The sequence below is a fragment of the Diadema antillarum genome, unplaced genomic scaffold (assembly GCF_040938485.1).
Source record: "Diadema antillarum isolate AM-2024a unplaced genomic scaffold, OU_Dant_1.0 scf00000093, whole genome shotgun sequence".
Classification (NCBI taxonomy): Eukaryota; Metazoa; Echinodermata; class Echinoidea; order Diadematoida; family Diadematidae; genus Diadema; species Diadema antillarum.
The window spans coordinates 1,959,102-1,980,459 of record NW_027270982.1 but is presented as its reverse complement, the minus strand read 5'-3'; the positions used below and the strand labels follow the sequence as shown (position 1 = coordinate 1,980,459).

The window sequence follows — 21,358 nt, the reverse complement described above, 5'->3', positions numbered from 1 at the left end:
GAAAAGGACGAACTGAAAAACAAGGGCATGCATGTAGTGAAATGGCTGATAAACCTGAAAGAACATGGGGACGAAATTTCCGGCGGTTCAAAGGACGTTACCGGAGCAGAAGTGGCTAGTTGATTTTTACCATGTACCATTTTGGCTTGGGCGTGAAAAGCTTCATTATACGGCTATGTGTTTTCATGATCCATTTTTCGACGATTACAAACGTTCTGTACTGCTCATTGACATTGCCATTTTTAATCCGTTCTTTGTAATCCTGACTGACATAAGAACAGAAGTACATACTGTATACCAAAGTCAATGTCAAATTTGATATAGACTAGACAAAACAGTTAATACTGTCCCAAGGTGGGATATCAGTCCATTTTATTTGTGTATGTGAGTAACTCCGCATACACTCGATAAACCCATGTAATTTCCTCTTCAGATCAGATCGTGTGTTAAAGTATTGTTATACATTGCCCATTTAGCATTGATTTTTTTTAAAGGAAGAAGACCACTTTCTTGGGAAAACCAATGATTTGTAATGATTGCGAACAAAAGATATCGCAACAATCCACGCCAAAACGCATAAAAATATCATCGCTTTGTATACATGAAATAAGATAGTAATGGTTGTGTCAGCTTAGGACGTTACTAACAATAACTCTGAAATAAAATTTGGAAAGTCAAAATGCATGCTAGAAGTACACTACCGGAGGTTGATAATTCTCAAATAGAATTCATCTCAAATAGAGGAAATTATATCAGTCGTTTTTGCTCCATACAGGTGCCATGTGGGCGCCTTGTCCATGCTGTAGAAAGTTTAGAAACCCTGATTTGCCAAATTCTTTGTATATAGTTATCTTGGTTTAAACTTGATTTTTGTATCTGGCTGAATTACTGAAAACATTTCTACCACGTTCTCGTCTATCAGTTATTGAATTTTGGGATCTTGTATTTCAGCTTCATTCACATGCGTACTAGGAAATATGTACAGAGAGAGAGAGAGCATATTATATATTTCTGTTCGATTTCTCCACCTTCACGGCGTTAAAGCGGAACGCCGGACCAGTTACAAGTCAGTCTGATAAGAAAGAGTAGAATTCTACAAGCCCAACCGTGGGGAAAAAATCAAAATCGGATCGAAATTAGGGAAGTTATGAAATTGTAAAGTTTTACGGATTTCCATCAAATAGTTCTTGCAAAGTCAATATGAATACAATTAACATGCAAGATTAATAAAGAGTCGATAGTACCATCGCCTCGCAATTTTCCACTTGTTTGTACATTAAATTTTGAATTTCCAGTTTTTGGCTCAAGCGTACATGTACAACATAGTCTCAAATACTGTATGTATTTGACTGATTATTATTTTCAATATAAAGCAGCCAGAAATAACATGTTTTTTACTTTCACAGCATGCAGAACAATTGCATTTTCATTCATTTTAGTACACAATTATTTAAAATTATGAAATGATGATATTGTTACTGCACTCATTTGCACATTCATATCAATAATTGTTCAAGAGATGTTTTTCAGCAATTGGCAAATCTTTAAATCTTCATCATTACTTCCTTACATTTGATCCTATTTTGATCAAAATCTTTCTTTTCAGACTGTTACTATATCTGGTCCAGAATTCCCCCTTTACTTCGTAGAGTTTCTTACAGATTTAGGTATCAATACCAAGAGCTTTTTCAGGATATACGCTATACATGTATAAATTATGGAGAAATCAGTCAGTTGGTAGAATTACTGACAGTTATCACAATATTGTACGTCCATATGGACGCTGTTTTTGTTGTTTTAACATTTTTGTCTATGAGAAATTTCTTCACCCCGTGGCTCAGTTATAGAAGTCTGTCATTTACCGTAAAAAAAAAAAGAATAGCACAACACAACCCAATCAAATTCCCCAAACAAATTATGGATTAACTTTTATATCGTCTTTTAACATTCCAGGAACCGAAAAGTAAACACAAAGGTGAAAGGATGTAATACGTATAAAACTTACAATTTTTCCACTGTGTACTTTTAACGACAAGACCAAATATGTGATATGATGTCGCCAGTTTTAAAGAAACAATGTTGTCATCAACAAACAAGCAGACCAGGCAGATGTTAGAGCGAGATGACGACATGCATGCTACAGTGTATTAATAGTCTTAACATTTATTGTAACGGTACTTTACCAACTACCCCTCAGTATACAATCTCACTGAAACGCCACGAGTGGTCAACGTGAATTCAGTAAAAAAAGTTTCGTCGGATTTATGGGGTTTTTTTTTCAGGAATTGATTTAAGACCCACAATCTTAACCTAAATCAATGGGTTTCTATAGTTCCAGACGTTCACATAGGACTATACGGTATAAAAGTGACAACATTAATCGAAATATACCTTGCGCGACTCCAGGAACATACGAGCGATCTAAGAGTATATACGGCTTGACTAAACTTCTGCTTTTGAAACCATCTGGTTTTCTTTGGCTTGAAGAAGGAGTCGTGTGTAACTTTCATATCACTCATCGCAGAGGAAGTTGATCCACTGATTGAAGCTTGAGCTCACTACTGATAAAATTTCTACAGTGTATTTATATTTTGGCAACTCGATATTGGTACTGTATTTTGTGTCATGTGGGAAATCTGTTTTTGGAAGATCTAACAGTCTTTTGTGTCCAATGCCGTCGATTGAAGTAACGCCATTTGAAATTTATTGAAATGTGATTAAATGACATTTTCAATTGATGAAATGCTTGGATGAGGTTGTAACTTCGTATTTGTTTTTCTCGTCAAGTTAAGTATTGTTAACATAAATATTAGTATATATGGCATGTCATTATTTTATCTAACCTTCTATATAAAACAGACGTCATTTTGACTCAGCTGGGTATACTTTACAAATACAGGATCAGTTCACACACACACACACACACAGAGAGAGACACACAAACACACGATACAAATAATGACAATAATGTTCACGTTCTATGTACCCTTGCAACTATTAAAAAAACCCACATAAAGAGAAAAAAAAGAAGCTAGCAACACGTGTTCTTTGGATGGGTGACCGTTTACTTATGACGTTAATCAGTAAACACAGACGCACAGTGACACTTTTTTCCCCCAATAACTTCATCATGAATTCTTAAAAACGACCCAGGATTCTTCGTCAATGCCACCGCCAGGGCGCCGCCATGAAGTGGATCAGTGTCGAGACAATTAGACGATGAAAAGATGTTTGTATCGACGGAAATTAAAGATGTATAACAGTAACCGCAAATCGATCTGCAAACAGCTTGCCTTTGCACTGCTGTACGATCGCTGGATCGCACACACAGTCACGTTCGTCTTTAAAAAAAAAAAAATCTATTTCACTTTTCAATTTTGTTCTTCAGAATTTTCTTCTGCTTGAAATAAATGATTTTATATCCATTGTGTAATGCAAGAAAGGAGGCGGTTCACCTTGTTGACGCAAGTATATAACATGACTCATACTCATATACTGCGATAACCAAGTTTGGAATCAGACAAGTCCGCTTTGTTGTTGTTGTTGGTTTGCTCTTTGCTTTGTTTTAAATCTGGATCCGAATGCCCTCTCCCCCCCCCCCACCAAAAAAAAAAAAACAAAACAAAACACACACACACATAAGAATAATTGCATTCTTCTGATCAAAGTTGGTATGAGATCAAATGTTGGTATGTTGGGTATGAGATCTGCCTAGATATGCATTTATCCATCAAACCAACGAAAACATTTAAGTCGATAGGTATAATACGGGCCCCTTGTCGGTCCGTTCGAGGTCATTGGAATGCAAACCCATATCCGTCACGTACTGTCATTCGTAACTGCGCCTATACGGACAGAGACTATATGGAACGCATGCGTAACGCAATCGGGTAGCACATCCGTTACACAAGAACATCTTTTCATTTCATGCATTTGGCTCTCGGAAAAAGCATGCTGGAGGGAAATTACCACTGACGACACAATAACAAGAATCCCACTCATGTGTCTGAAGAAGAATCTATATACCCAAGACACACAAGTGCTCTTATGATCAAAATAGGGGGGGGGGGGCTGCGGGGGCGGGAGTCTTCACAGCTACTTGTAATGTCAGAATAGCTGTCATGAGAAGTACGTATAAGTGCCTGCCAATTAAGTGGAGGAGGGGGAGGGGGGCTCTCAACAATGATACCATTATAGGATAACTGACGTATTAAGCTTGTGCACCTGTCTCGCTTTAGGTAGATTTGCTCCGCAATTATTCCTAATTTCGATGGCTTAAAATGAATCAGCAGCTTAAAGTACAAGCTGTATGTCATTCTATCATTGCCGATCATCGTGCAATGCAATTCAGTTGCAGCACCTATCTCAATGAAAAACCTAAATGTGTTTTCAATCAGTTTTTTTTTTTTTTATCATCATTCACTCGCGTTCACAAGCACGTGTGATATACTGCACTCGTCACCCGGTAACGACGGAGTTGTGATAATCGCAGGGTCTTCTAACATTGATGTTTTGTCTTTCTTGTCATTATTTGTATATATAGCATCACTATCATTAATGCTATTTCTATTATCATCGAAATCATTCTGTATATTATTATGTGATATCTCTATATAATAGTAACAGTAAAATATATTGCAATTATATCAATACTATTACTATCATTACAAATATCATTGCTATAATCATCATAACTTTAGCATATCAATTTAATCAAAATCATTTTTTTCTCACTTTAAAAGATAAACGTTGAATTGAAAATTACTGTGAGAGCTATCTTATCGTATACACTCACACAATCTCAATTTTCCTCACTCTACTGTGCCGTCGTTTGAAGATACGATGATACCCTCTCACTGTCTTGAGAGTGAAACTGGTAAACATTAAAAATTGGCGTAAATGATACAAAAATGATAACGCCATTCAAGCCAACACACCAACCAACGACAACAACAAGACCATCATGCATATTCATGTCTTCGTGACCGCACTGCGGCACAAGAATTTATTTCATCATTGTCTGGCGCGTTTTGCGAGGCTAAATCAATCGATAATCGAAACCTATTCAAAGACACATTACCGTCACACCAGCAAGCTTTATTCGTCTGGCGAGGAGCGCGAGCAGAACGATCAATTGTACTTTTCCGTCTGCTTTTACATGTGCATCTCATGGAAAAAAAAATAGCCTCGGTTCCAGACCAGTTCGTTCATATCTGTAAAGTGCGGATGAATTGCCACAAATCGTTGTCTGGGCGTGTATCTTAAATGTTTCTCCACTGTGGAGACTTTCTACTCTGCTCCATTGTTGGGGAAAGTCGTAGGACTGAGCCAGTTTGTTGCTTTCTTTGCAACCTAACAGGCGTCTTTCAAACCCCGTGCGAGGAAGCCATGGGGGTTGGTATTATGTACATCGAGTAACACGTCACGCGGCTTCTCACATGCCGTTTCAATAGTGGCTTCCTCTCAGGTAGGAGTTGAGAAGGCACTCATGTTCCGATTTTTTTTTTTACGACCAAGGGATCTGAGATGGAGACCTCCCTGCGACGACCAAGGAGGTGCAGGCTCGCCTAAATATTACCCCATTGATACGCGCAAACCACGAAGATATGGTATCTTTGGTCATTGTATGAAAACAGATGTAAAATAGCAATTCTATATCTCTAATTATAAGAGTCTGCATACGAGAAACAAAATGAAACAGAACCGAATAAGAACATGAACAACGTCTCCCATCCGATCTCGTCTCCCAATCCATTTATCCCATTTCAAGCCACGAAAGGCTTAAACCAAGTTGAGATGAAAGTAGCTAGGTCCCATACTCTCTCCCTCTCACATTTAAAGGGGAATAAAACTCAACATATATCATGAGAACTGAAAGAATGCAGCAATATTAGTAAAACATTGCCATCAGAGAGGTTGGAGGAAATTCGAGGAATCCTTTCAAAAGTTGGAAGAGGACATCACAAGAAATTGTGACGTTATGTATGGAAAACGATATATTAATAGAAGATGAATAAAATTCAACATGTTTTCACTTTTCTATCATAGATATAACGAAAGAACACTTGACTCACATCTTTTTTCTTTTTTTTTTAACGAGCAGGGGAATAATATTACCCTTTAACAAGTCAAGGGAATGTGTACTTTTCATAAAACAAAATGATTTTGTCGATTTTGTCATATTTTTTTTCAACGGATTGTCTGATTGTCTTAATTGTGCTGCACTCGCTTGATCCACACGTATATTGGAGTTTCATTCCCCTTTAAATGTAATAAGCAACCAGCAAAACATGTCCTACTTAAATGTTGGTTTTAATGCGAAATGTCTACATTAAAAACAAAAATCAATACAAAATTGTGAAGTTAAAAAAGTTATTCAGACACGTTTTCCTACACAGTTCAGAACGTCGGTTGCTCCGCTTTCCATATTGACCTTGTATGCCCATGAGGGGATGGGGTATTCTGAATATTGTTTGGAAGTATAGGACAGAAATTAAGATAAGCAACGGAACAAATGAATTCTTGACAAAAGCATCTTTCAAAAGTTTAAGAGGACAATTCAGAAAGAAGGCAAGAAAACAACTCGTAAGTGAGCAAGCTGGCATAAGACTACAGATATATCAATAATGTATGTATTATATTAATTATATTACGCAATAAAAGTTGTTTTTCAACCCCAATCTGCATCTTCCTATAACCAGTCAATAAACTGTCTTTCTCCTTCAGCTTCAGCAAGAGGTGTTTACCTTAATCTATAGGGCCTAGATATCATTTGAATATACAGTACGTGCATGGCGAATTGTCATACAAACTCAGCTGCAAGGAAATATAACAGGTGTGCAACAGCACTTGTATTTAAATTTAGCCAAAGTGACACGAAGACAATTATGATTTTAATTTAGTATATACAAATTGTACTATAATCAATATAATATATAATTAATATTTCTGTAGTCTTATGGCAGATGTTTACTTGATTCGTTTCCAATATAAAAACCTTTAATTGTTACTCTAATTGCTTCTCCGCTTGTAATCATTATGTTGCTATCTGATTGCCCCCCCCCCCCCCCCCCCCCAGCGCGCACACACTATCTTGCTTCATTGTAGATTTGCATCAAATTGCACAGAGCCGTGACAGTCCCTGGTCAAAATATTCAGTAATCTTGTTCTGTGTACATCGGTTGTGCATCTCAAGTATAAGATGCTTATCATTTAACGTACAGTAAACAACGAAAACACCCGAGTCATTTGCACGTCCACGAGGTCGAATACGAGATTGTCACAATCATATTTTGTGTAACGCACACACTTGAAGAAAAGCAATTTCCTTTGTATCATGGCGTCCCGTTTCCCTGAACCACTAAACGCTATTGTACACTTTTCTGGCTTCTGTAAACAACCTGGCAATGCTCTTTTCCCTCTCACACCCCTTTCCCGCATGAACTACGGCAAGTATTGCGCGTCATTGGCGAATACATTTTCTACCAAATATCTATCACAATAGATGGACAACAAACATTATTTGCTGATCCAAAACTCGATAACCTCCCATCAAGACTCGTTCAATCCTCAATAGATCTGACGTAGAAATTCTATCGAAACTTTCCAAGAAGACCTTTGACCCTTTACCCTAACCTACTCTATTGCACACTTATAAAAGCTTTTTCAATCAAAGTTTTATTTCCTCCACATGAATGACCACTATAAATAAAAATCCCAACTCGATCTTTTTGTAATGATGTTCATGGTTTGTTGGTATATATTCTCCGCTCTGATTCTAATACTCTATCGAATAAGATAAAATAGAAACAGTCTACAGGACTTCGATGCCGTTATGGTGTAAGAGGTGTCATGAGCATAATGGATTCACTTTGTTGGGCCTACCAGATAACCGAGGTACAATCTGAAATTAGCTGACTTTTATATATGGGATGTGACGTCAATGGGCCAAAGTTATGACCACCCTTGGAGTTGAGGAATGCGCTTACAAAATAAAAATTCCTTCTACCATCATACATGATCCAGGAGTGTTTTCAGATTACACTCTCATAACTCTGTTTTATTTTTGTTTTTGTTTTTTAAAGTATAAATGAGTGTTGTTGTTTTTTGTACCCTGTCTGTCGAATCGGAAGAGAAAACTAAAATGTTTCCAAATATGTTCCTATAATTCTCGGTTTAGTGAGCACTCCACATGTAATATCGTATGCACAGTATTCAAGTCTCTCTTAAAACAAATTTCAATGTACCATCGCATGTTGTTTCGATAAAGCACATCTCATTTTTCATCATATAGTATTGTTATTTACGTTCGCCATGTTTGTGGAATTGGAAGTGAAAAAAGAACATTTCCAAACATGTACACATGACAACATCGGTCATTTTACTTCCAAATTTGTTCAAGCTACCCTACTCCCATTCGTCTAATCATTCAATATTTGTATCAATGTACACACACACACACACACACACACACACACACACACACACACACACACACATATATATATATATATATATATATATATATATATATATATATATATATATAATATATATATATATATACATACATATGTATCTAGACAATCTACATGCCCTGCATGATATACGAATGATAGCTATTATGATTATGTAGAACTATAATGTAATATTAGAACTATAATGTAATATGTATAGCTGTATAAAACAATTTAGGCCCCGACATGATATCAAATCGCAAGAACTATTTCCAAGTTTCGCCTAAAACGATGACTTAAATTCTCCCCCCCCCCCTTCAGCACCAAATGAGAATGATTAGAGCGATAACTACAGGTCGAAAAGAAATCATTTTCATCACCCCCATGAACATAATAACTCTCTGCATACGCCTTATAGCATGGTTTTTATCCCGAAAAGTGCATTTCCCGGTTACTGACTTCGCAAGGCCATTGGGAGGGGGCGGGGGGGGGGGGGGGGGGTTGAAAACATGGGGGAGGCCAGAGTTATTAAACATAGCCTGCTTTGATATTGTTGTTGATCGATCACTATGTCATACCAATACTGAAATGTGTCACAAACGAGTACACATTTAATGAACATGTAATTTAGATTTGGACTCTCACGCTCGTAAAGTTAAATGGATGCTATTGAGATCGTGGTCGATTGCGTTAACATTGTGACATATTCCCGGATGTTGGATATCAATAGATTCTATGATATGATATATTACGTTTATAATTTGAAAGAGGGCATGGCAGGTGGACTTTGCACAAATGCTTTGCTCATATTAGAATCACCGCTGAAAATGAGGGCAAGTCGTTTTTGCAATGCATCACGCTTATATTCATAATGGAAATCCAATAACCGACAACGCACGACGATGAGCGACCGGTTTTCGGAAATGACATTGATGAAGCGGCGCAATTTAAATCGATCTTCACACCTATAATCACAATCACAGCTCGATTATGAGTTTCGCCATGTTTGCATGTGAATTGCGTGGGAAAGCGACACCGTCGTAAATTTGATTCCGAGGGATAGGGACAGGCTTTCAGATCTTTGAATTCGAGTGTCTGTCATTGCGAGTATGGCGTATCAAAGTAACCAGGGTAGCAGATATGATAATCTGATTTGTAATCGAATCTTGTAATCAGACATGATACGAAGTTCACACCTTGTCATACTCACCTGCGGCAGATGGCCAGGGGTAATTTCGCATAACTTATTCATTACTTAATAATTTCTACGAAATTATGCTCTTAATCAAAACAGAATTCATAACGACATCACGTCTAATTAAAACAGCTGACCCTATAGCTTGTTATTAGAGAAAAAGCAGCTGTCCTTGTTTCTCTTGTTTACATAATATTACTATATGCAGTTATAATGCAACTGGCTGTACATGCCTTTGCAGTTTTATGTTCATGACCGAGCACGTTAAATTGATGGACGTGTTCTTTTATTAAGTCTACAAAGCTAAAATGTCGAGCCAAAGAGTTCTTTCTATTCTATGAATTTTTAATTGAGCGGAAGAAGTCAATGCTACCTTAGTGCCACCAGTTCTTTAAGATCGACGTATATGATAATCGGATGTGTGGATTGAGAAATTTGTATTGATGACGAGTAGGGCCTATATCAATTTTATCGATATTTCTTCGAATTCACATCGTTTTACTTCGCTTGTCGCAATGGGTGTAATCTACGTTGGTAATCGCACACCAATTTGTCACCAGCCTTGCTCTTATGGCATGGCAGGCCCTAAGATGTCGTTTCCGATGAGTTGTCCTGGAGATAAGTATAATAAATGTAATAGCTCCTGAAACAACCACGGGCCTATAAGCAGCACCATCTCATCCAGACGTAGCCTTGTGCAAAGGCTCTACAAACCAAGGAGATTTACATCCTAGCTCCAAAGTCGCTTTCAGCGCCGACAGTCGCGAGCGAAGAGAGCCGAAACCGAGCACTTCATTGGCTCATTGGATCCTCACGTGAGGAGCCTGTATTTCTCTTGCAAGTATGAGCACACGGATCTCCAATGAGATATGAGACGATAAATAATATGAAAGGTTGCATGACTAAGCCTAAAAGAAAACATGTCTTTGACAGTTGATCTTGTGTAAGAGATATCATCAAATCGCTAAAATGCGAACAAGATAATGATATACAAGCAAATCGTGAGAAAGCTAATGCGATGTACAAGCAGAGCGTGCGACAGACATACTAAACACGATGTGGTAACCATGACAACTAAGTCGCTAGAGCAGCTAGTGTATCAGCCCCATTTCTTCTGCCGTTCTTTAACAACACAATCTTTGGAAATCGGCTTTCGGGGTATCAACGAAGAAGACGTTGAAAATGTTTGTGCCCTGGGATGAGAGATATCGACGTGTTTTTTAGTCAATTTGCATGGAAAGAAAAGCTGAGATTTTGAATTTTCTCAGTATTTACTTCCTAACCACCGCCTGTGGTTAGTCAGACAGGCCAGCGGGGCTGGAGGGGGAGTGATGTCCAGGGAACTGACCTCACGCCGTGCCAGCCCCATGTTACAGTGCGAGACGAAATGAGATCAGGGTCAAACTGAACGTCATCACATTGATTGAAGTTTCTCATTGTGTGTATGATTGCCTGCTTGTCTGTGCCTAGATCAGCGTGTGTGTGTGTGTGTGTGTGTAAGGGAGGGAGAGAGGTGGACGGGAAGACATAGAAAGGATAATATAAGAGAAAGAGGAGGGAAGGAAGAGAAGAAAGTGAAGATCAAGAGAAATAGAAATACATGAGTCGCGCGGAAAGAAAAACAGACGGAGGATTATTGGCTTTGAACAAAGACTTCACCCTCTGAGGCAAAATAATGTTCACGTGTATTGTTTTTGGCCTTAAGAAGCCCCTCACATTGTGCTTTCTTGTTATTTGCATTCTTTGATGTCTCCCTGCCATTCGGGTTGTTTACATCACTGTCCATGCTTTCATGAAGCGTGAAGTTTTAATGTTCAGAAGCATTTTCTCTTGTCTCCCCCTCTCCTTTATTATGTATTTTGCTCCTTTCTATCCCTATCTTTTCTCTGTTTCAGTCTCTTTCTGTGTCTCTGTCTCTTTGTATTTGTCTATTATCACTCTTTCAGACAGTCTTTCTATATTCGTTTTCTCATCTCTTATATGTCTCACTTTTATTTTTTTTTTCTGCCATGCAAACTGTGTCAACATGAACAACAAACCCCCGTGAGATGTTGGTAGATGAAGACGAAAAAGAAGTAGAACCGTCTTTCCATCCGTTTACCCATCTTTTGTATTTGTCTCACTTTTACTTCTATCTGTCATGCAATATTTCGTCGGCAAGCTTCACATTCACGTAAAATGTTGGTACAATATGTATGGAGCTAAAATACATGAGTCCAATTGTGTTACCGATTCTCTACACCAATGATGTGTCATGTGTATGTGCGACCAAGGAGGTACTAAGTTATGTGATTCAAAGTTCCTTTAAATGTTATATTATATGAAAGCGTTATGTATATTACTTTGTATTACTTTATATGGAAATAAAATCATTTTGAATTGAATTGAATTAAGCACCTTCTTGGTGTGACCATGGATGTGGGAGATAGCTTCTTGGTGGGACTTAGAAAAAGATCGAGACTGCCGCAAAATGCCTCATGATAATGAATAAAATAATCATTCCTCTCCGTCGCATGACAATACAACGAGTAATTGTTTTTCATTCATATTTATATATTCCTCAATAATGAAATCCTGTTCAGCGATTGGTCTAAATACCGTCATAATATGTGACCAGATATAACATTGTTAGGATGTTGACGACGATGATGATGAAAAGAATATGCCGATGGAGCAAAATGAGCTATGATATGACGTCATTCATGGTATAGTGCATTATACAAGGCTAGGGATCATTATTATTATTATTATTATCATTATTATTATGATTATCATTATTATTATTATTATAATCATCATTATTATCATTATTATCATGATTGTTATTATCATTATCATTATTATTATCTAATCGAGAGGATGTGTAAAGTGCTATTGGTATCTGCCTCAGTATAAAGACCACTGTGTAAATAGCGTCCAAAGCTGCACACTCATGGTCTGCCAGCAATATCATTATAAACTGATTTATTTGAAAAAAGGTCAGTATTCTTTAAACATTCACTGGAGGAATATAAAAAGAAAATATCATGAACTATTTTGAGCCACCATAGTGAAATTATGAATAGATTCCTTGGTGACAGAAATGGCACTATTTCCTTCAGAACTGTACGCGTCCATTAGAAAACAATGCTATTCCTGTCACTTCGGTATCCATTAATTTCAACTTGAGCCTTTCAGTCCATGGTGGTTATTGTACACAGTACACAATTCACGTTTGCCTCCACACACACGCGGGACCCGAAGCGATGCTTCTTGTTGCTTAGTGAAGTCACGTCAAACACCAAAATGATGATACAATGTACATAATATTAGTCTTGGTTCCACACACTATATCGATGATATCTCGTGATTTATTCATAAAAACATGTAGAACCGGGTAAGGGTATTGGGCAACGCCTTGCAGAAGACAATTTTCAACATCGATGTCGTATATCTGCTTTAGATACATATCAGCAATATCATGTATAAAAGTCGCTGAATAACATATCGTGTGGGTGAACGTTCCGAGGCAGGTTGCATTTCAGTTGCCATGGTAAAGAGCCATTTCAACATGTGATTACAGTTGCAATAAACTTTGGTGGTGGTTTACCTGTTCATTAGCTCCAAGGCGTTATAACATCAGACGGTGTACCAAAGTAACGACATTCCCGCTTCTGATAATATTTCAAAAGCAACCGAGAAGCAAACAGCCTAGTTACCACGTAGATTGTACCAAGAGTTTCTTTTTTAAATCTTTTTATAACAGGGAAAATATTGATGAAATCAACGCTACACATCAAACACAATTCTGAACTTAGTGTGACTTCTTTTGGGAGAGTATACTGACAATCAGAATGTCTGTGAGTCATCGGGGGAGTGTTTACCTCAAAGAGACGGGAAAATAGATTTGAATGAGATCGGCGAGGTGAAAAGGACAGATAGCAAACTGAGCTACGACAGTAACGAATCACTGTAACTCTTATCATAATCATGGAACTGGCGTCTTGGTCACGTGATCGTTATATCGCTGCATTAAATCCTTACTATTGTAACACAGAGAGAATTAGACTATGATTACTCCTCGTAATCATGGACTCGAAGATGTAAAATTCATCGTTATCCGACGATGTGCAATTCGGATATCACTCTTTGTTTCTCAAGTATACGATAATGAAGTGAATTTATTACACGTGTAGGGGGATATCATGATATGGCGCCTAATTCCTGAACCAAATAATAATGATGGTGGAGAAGATGATGATGATAATGATAACAATTATTATTACTATTATTATTATTATTATTATCATTATTATTATTATTATTATTAGTAGTAGTAGTAGTAGTAGAAGTATTATTATCATTATTACTCTTATTGTTATTATTATTATCATTATTATCATCATCATTATCAAAAGCAAATGAACAGTCACGTGAGCAGGCTTATTTTTTCAAATGACCCTTAAGTGAACTTGTCATCAGTCTATACCACGCTATCGGCGTTTGCAATTTATCTCTCTTTCGCAGGTTTGTAGTATAGGCCTATACATGTGGTACTCTAATTTTGAGTGTCAAATAACTCATGACACCTTCAGAATAGTAAATAGCTTGTAAGTACATAAGACACCCTAAATTCTTGAAATATCAAAAAGATATAAAGCAGATATGGAATACACTAAGAATTAACTAACGATCATCAGTTTGTTGCACTGCGTGGTTGGAGATAGATCTCAAGAAAGCATTAATTTCCATTAGCTTGCACTAAATGAAAATGTCAGCTTGCAATGACGAAATTGTACTAATGATGGGCTCACAGATTAAACACTAGCAGTACTGCAGGTTAACTGATTTACAGATACCAGTCAAATAGGTAGGGTGATTTGTAAATATCATTTCTGGTTAGATTGAACTGAATACCAAACTATCGGACTTCGGTAATTTCGCATTTAATCTGACGAGGTCTGGTATAAAAAAAAAAACCGCATCCAACAACGGCTGTTCCATAACAAAGGGTTAACATTAGGTCTATTGGAAGACAACAGAGAGGAAAGCGCGAAATTGGTAAAAGCGAAAGTCTTTCTAAAACTTATTTTTTCTATTTACTGTATTGCAGTTCTTTACCCCCAAAGTTATTGTAATCATATACCAAATTGTTTAGCACTATTACAAACTTAATATATTCGTAACTCTAAAATTTTGTACAAGTCATATACACAATTTTTAGTACAATTTAAAGCGTAAATTCAATTCTCTATAGAATACAATGTAAATGTATTCACAGCAGTGATATAATAAATCTATATGACTACATACCGTGTCCGGTCGTTGCTTCATTTCTTTGGCAATTTCAGAAAGATTGTTATGCAAACGAGTAATATGAAAAATATAAACATATATAGCTGTATATGATATTCACATTGGTCACAATTTTAATCTCTGCACATAGCTGTTTTACAGATACCGGCTATACAAAGTATATAAATACAATATTTTCAGAGAAACACTTTAAGAGCACAATAACGGAAGTACATAGTTGCAGTGATGCTTTACATTGTTTTTCACTATACATCATCGACATACAATCAAATAAACTGTTTTGAGTGACGAACTTCTGTCGATACAATAAGCTTAAAGGGTTCGTAGAGTTTTGGTTGAGACCTAATTTCAGGTTTCTAACATTTTTTAGTGAGATAATGAAAAACCTCTCATGAAATATGAAAGAGCATGTATTTCTATGAGGAATTCAACATTTACTTGATGAAAATTGGTTTTGAAATGGCTGAGATATCAAAAAAAAAAAAAAGAGCGATTCTAATAAAGCGAGGGACCCACACTTTATCACGATCGCTTTGTTTTACTTTGTTTTTGGATGTTTCAGTCATTCCAAACCCGATTTTCATCAAATAAACTTTGAATTCCTCTTAAAATGGTATGTTCTGTACTATATCATAAGTGTTTTCTTGGTATCTCGCAAAAAGTTAAGAGCCCAATTCTCATCTCCACCAATACTGTACCATCCCTTTAAATACAACATGAATTATTCTCAGACATGATTATTGATCTGGTTTATCACTAGAAATAATCACCCATTAGTCATTTGTGCATTGCATCCTCATAAAAAATTCTGTAATAAAGTATATTTCGAGAGTCGAGTCGGCGTGTACCTTCATGTACTATTTTCTTGATTTTATTATACCTGTATACATGTATATAGGAGAACCACTGATTCACACAAACACACGTTACAGCCGCACAGAGACACATACATCCTGCCCCGCATGCGCACGCGAGGGCTACATTTTGTAGCTATGAGCTTTGGAGGCTAGAAAACATGATTATGCTGCTGATGATGTCAGAATCCGAGTATTTGTGCTTCTCCTAGACCAACTTATATAAATATTATTTCAAGACGATCTTCTTGATTACACAAATATGAGACGCACCGGAGGGATATTTTGTACTGAGAGCGAGAAAACAACAGAGTCACACTGGTGGATCCCTTGCGTCGGAAGAGGGATACATGTATTTTAAGGCTAATGGTGAAACTATCTTCTTCCTCGTTTTGTCTACTGAAGAAAGTTAATTACCAGATCATGATACACAGACACAGACAGACAGACAGACAGACAGACAGACACACACACACACACACACACACACACACACACACACACACACACACAAACTTCGTTATTGAGACAGTAATCTATGCAGGGTGTTTTTTTTTCTTTGCATGTACGGACTCACACACAACTGGTTTAAGAACAAGCACAAGGGCGGTGATCATGAATACACCATATTATACAAATAATGACTGCTTATGAGGGCACAGTTAAAATTATGGGCCCGAGGTGATGTGAAAACCGTAACTATGCCCGAAGCGAAGCTGAGGGCATGGTTATGGTTTTCACATCACCGAGGGCCAACATAATTTTAACTGTGCCCCGAATGTCAAGCAGTCATTATTTGTTTTATATACCGACATATATTCAGACATATAAATACCGAGAATATAGATTCTAGTCTCTTTTACAGCACTTGTAAGTTGTAATCAATGCTGATCGACAGCGCGGCGGTCGTACGTATCATTGGTGCGTGTGATCATCTTTGTGTACACACGGGGTTGCGAGTTGCGACTGTCTCCAAACCAGTCCGCTAGTCTCTTTTACAGCACGCTGATCGAATGCGCGGCGGTCGTATCATTGGTGCGTACATATGAGCGATCTGTGTGTACGGGGTCGCGACTGTCTCTAAAACCTATTTACTAACTGTGCCCGGGCCCCGGTCACAGTAACTAAAAAATAGGGCACAGCTATTTTCATAACTCCCCTTTTAACCAATCAGATGAGAGGATTCTAGAAGTGAGGTATATAACATAAAATATTGACTATATGATGTCACCAAATCCGATCGATGATATAATTCACCTCGATCACGATCCGATACCGCACAATCGGACCTTTAAGAAGTGGTTCTCATGGGACTGCGTGAGATTAGATGGTGGGGGGGGGGGGGGGGTGGATCAATGTCTTCTCTTCATGGACGATGACAGATGGTTTTCTGCTCGACGACGACGGCTTTGAGTACCTGGTCGACAAGGAATAACAGAAAACAATTATTGTTTAAAGGTATTACTGAATGTTTCAATGACAGTAAGCATATATATGATCCAGACGATAATAATCAACCATAGAGAATTATTTGCATCGTAAGGGCAAATCAGTCTAACTGTTATTGGCAAAGTGGGCTCATAAAGCGTCAGCGTGTTCGCTTACCTGTGGCGGGTCGTAGACAGCAACCTTTTTCAGAATCAGAGGGCAGTGTGAGAGCAAAAGATGAAAAAAGGAATAAGATAAATAAGTTTAGCGATTTGCTATATCCTCCTGTGGAGTACAAATCTTTAAAAAACATTCTCCACAAAAGCTTGTAAGGTAATCTCTCTCTCTGTATATATGGATATAATTATTTGATTATTCTATGTATACATACATAATTAATCTATTCCTACCGTAAAAGTGCGTCTATTATTGTGTTTGTGTGTGTTCGGCAAACATCATTGTAATTGAAAAAAAAAAGGTAATTCGTACGATTAGCAGCCAATTACTTGAATTCATCAGGTATCATGCAAAATAAAAACATAAGTAATCTCAATATGAAAGGACCATTAGTATGGGCCTAGTCCCTTCGTGAACCTTAAACCTGAACAAAAAATCTACTTTTGTATTGTAAACTGACTGCCCACTCTCCTTTATTCATCCTAGCAGTTTCGCAATTACACCAAACGTGAACTTGATACTCTGTAACCTTGCCAACCATGAGAACGGATGTTGATCTCTCTAAGTTCTTAGCGGAGAGCGACACGCCCCTTTCAAAGGTTATTCATCTTCTACTTGTATCAAATGTATCTGAATTCATCACGTGGTTTGAAGTGCTTTACACGCACGTGGAGATTATTTACATTTGCGTAAACAGACCAGATTTGTTAGTTTGTAACCAAGCTGGATTGCCACAATATAAGCCAGCAGATATTACACTCTTTTCGCCCGCATTGCGGTGTTATATCTGCGTTGTCTGAATTTGATATCTCTTTGTTATGGTGCTTGTGTAACTGATTTTGTTTAGATGAATTTATTGTTGTTTTCGTGTTAAATAACATCCGCTCAGAATTTTCCGAAAGAAATGCCTTGTCTGTGATAGGCCCATTCTCCCGTCTGAAAATTCGAGATATTTGCACTCTGTGTAACCTTGCGTTAATGTATAGTACTATGTTAACTAGCTGCGTTTATTTGGTTCGATTTGCGGTGCATGAGTCGTTTTGGAAAATTATCTCTTTTTTTCGGGAGGGGGGGGGGGGGCGGGGAATTATCTACCAACTATGAATATGCATGATTTGTTCGCAGCGTGAATGCCCAGCTATTTGAATCAATATTAGCAACAACAAGAACAAATCTGATCGTATACAGGCGCACTGTACTGTATACCTGTTGTGACGACAGTGTCTACTAATACAATGTATATACGGAAGATGTACAAGATACAGACAGGATCGATATTTAAACCAGTCTGACTCAACGTTAGGATGTCTGGTATAGCTATACCACAGGATTACATGGATAAATCTCTGTAAAGAAGATATGTCACACATGGTATGCTTCATTCATGTCATGTCTCCTTTGTCCGCTGTTTGCGTGAACCAGCTTCTGCAACGCGCCCGAGGTTCTCTATTCCGTACTTTCTTTCATTTCTTTTGTTTTGGAGGAAACGGCGCCAGCTTAGTGAAAATAGAAATCATCGACACCCCCAAAACAACTCGGCTTTGATCGCTTGTTTACTTGATTATCACATAATTCCATTTTGTTTTCATTGCCATAACGCTTAAAGAGAAGTACAGCAAATCCGTGCAGGGCCTATAAACTCCAAACCCAAAATCTTTGGTGGAAGATCGACTGTGTCCTTCAAGAAGACAAATGACAGGAGAAAGGCGGATTCGAGACACCTTTCAACTGCTAAAAAGGGAACGCATTGCACCACAGTTGCGACCTTCTAGCGGATAACATTCAACTGCATCCCCCCTCACTATCAATGCTTCCCTCTCCCGCCCACTACTTTTCCGGAGGAGAGAGTTGGGGAGGGGTTGACCAGTCTGTGAACTCGGGGTATAGACACGTTTAGCCTGTGACGACTATCTGTGGTTCCATGACATTTGTTCCTGCGACAATCGCTCCCATGAAATATCTGCACGCTAAGCCAAACATAAATTCTACCCTCAAACATAACTCTAACCCTAATCCTGATTCTGGCATCAAGCTAAACCTAAAACCTTATCACAACCCTAGCCCTAACTCTTGGGGGAAAATAAGACTGAAGCAATTTGTCGGAGGAGCAAACTTTATGTCGCGTCACCCCGATCTTTAACATCATATCTCTCTACTTCGTAAGTTTATAGTCCAATAATACTATTGCAAACAGACTATTATGTTTATCATTAAGTTGATGCATCAGCTTATTAATTTGCACTAATGTAATTTTTGTATTGTGCAATTTTTTTTGTATGACATTTTCTTGAAGAATAAAAAAAATCAATTGAAACTAAAAAGAAAAAGAAGAAAAAATACTGTGACGATGATGTACGTGTTTGTGAGGAGTATCTTTTCTACTATCGCGACATGTTACTCTGAAAGCCAGCGGGAAAACGACGAGAAAGTACAAATTTGTGTCGACTTTACTCTGAAAACAAGTCCCTGTGATCTTACTCTGGGGTAAAATGCCAGGTAGGCAAGCAAAGAAGATTCGAGCCATTCAAGAGCAAAAAGTTCTAATCTGGAAGGAATTCTAAATGCAACAAGACATATTGAAGCAAGACATTGACCATCTCGAATGAACGCAACACAGAAGAAATACACACAACATGTACACGCACACACACGGATCCATTTCTATTATGCACGAAACTAAAGGAATTGGAAAGAAGGAAAACATAAGTGGGTAAAAAGACAGCAAGACAGCAATCGATACGCACGATACAGTCAATCGGCCATCCGTTCACTCTGATCTCTGCACCGATACTCACGATTCACGCTCGAGAATCGAGCTCTTGCAGCATATCGTAACCTATGATCGGACTCGTGGGCTCCACATGCGTTGGAGATGCAACCTTCTGAACCCCCTGGTAAGACGGTTGCCATAGCAACAGATGCAGAGAAAAACGGGGGGGGGGGGGGCACGGTAGATCAGAGAAAGGTATGCATGGTGTTAGAGCTTGAGAGATCATGAAACATGCAGATAAAATGTTACTGATGACTTACGATTTCAGAAAAGATAGCACGGAAATGTTAAAAGATTTGTAACACAAAGATATTTTCTCCCCTCCCCAAATGGGCGGGGTTAAATTTCGTATAGAGACGAAGGACAGCTAGAAAAAGATGTGAAAAGGGGTACAGTACATGTATATAGAAGAATATAGTGGAGTAGAAAAATGGAGCTAACAATAACGTAGACAAAATCATGCATTCCGAGAAAACAGGTCTCTTCCCGCGAGGTGTTTTGACTCACGATATCAACACTCGTAAGGAAAATATGGCTAGCTATGTATGAACCGATGTGAATCCAGTAACATATTGTCCAAATTGTGTAACTCACTGTGGCATACCAGAGATGTTAAAATATTATCGAATTTGTGGCAAAAACAATATTTTTTTTTGCAAGTCGTAGACATGTATAGCCTTGACGCAGAGATATTAGGACAGAAATGAAAAGAACGATTCTTGCTAACAAGTGTCAAATCAGTAACGTTTTAAGAGTATAATGCTCGACACGCAATGTCACGTGACCAAATTCAATATTTTACATAGCCCAGAGGATGGGATTTTAAATGATACACTGACATTTCAAAGGTAATTTTTCTTTCATATTTGTAGAAGTTATCAAACTAGCATAACTAATCACATTATAAAGAATGTACAGCACTCCCTTATCTCTTGTTTTGCTCCTTTCATTACAGCCAAATGAACCTTGCACACCAGTAATAATATTTTGATGAAACACCCATTACAGTATACAGACTTCTATAATTAAACTATAAATTAAAACAGAAAAAACAATTCAATGAATAAGCGACTGAATGCAACTGAAGTACACATTTATAGCGGAAGCCACATGCATTCGATGAATGTCGTCTAATACACCCTTCAGTTTGTTTCCTACGTGTAGTCACACAAACTATGCAAGA

At 37.8% G+C, this 21,358-nt stretch overlaps 3 protein-coding genes across 4 annotated transcripts in view; 2 read left to right on the top strand and 1 right to left on the bottom strand.

The window, feature by feature from the left end:
• The window catches only part of LOC139718390 (SCO-spondin-like), a 362,530-nt gene extending 343,831 nt beyond the window's left edge, over window positions 1-18,699 (top strand). The window contains exon 5 of one of the 2 annotated variants that reach the window (XM_071629862.1): window positions 18,690-18,699. The gene's annotated coding sequence lies outside the window, so the exon portion shown is untranslated. Of the gene's footprint in view, window positions 1-9,780; window positions 9,791-18,689 lie in introns of those variants that run through there. The other variant, XM_071629863.1, reaches the window with a different exon arrangement.
• LOC139718362 (origin recognition complex subunit 5-like) overlaps window positions 1-21,358 on the top strand; it is a 299,115-nt gene that overhangs the window by 29,424 nt on the left and 248,333 nt on the right. The window lies entirely within an intron of this gene.
• The window catches only part of LOC139718367 (leucine-rich repeat serine/threonine-protein kinase 2-like), a 159,747-nt gene continuing 155,499 nt past the window's right edge, over window positions 17,111-21,358 (bottom strand). Inside the window, exons 73-75 of the mRNA XM_071629838.1 lie at window positions 20,201-20,296; window positions 17,406-17,429; window positions 17,111-17,217 (exon numbers count right to left, since the gene is read on the bottom strand). Coding sequence (XP_071485939.1) covers window positions 20,204-20,296 — 93 coding nt within the window. The 3' untranslated portion in view covers window positions 17,111-17,217; window positions 17,406-17,429; window positions 20,201-20,203. The remainder of the gene's footprint in view (window positions 17,218-17,405; window positions 17,430-20,200; window positions 20,297-21,358) is intronic.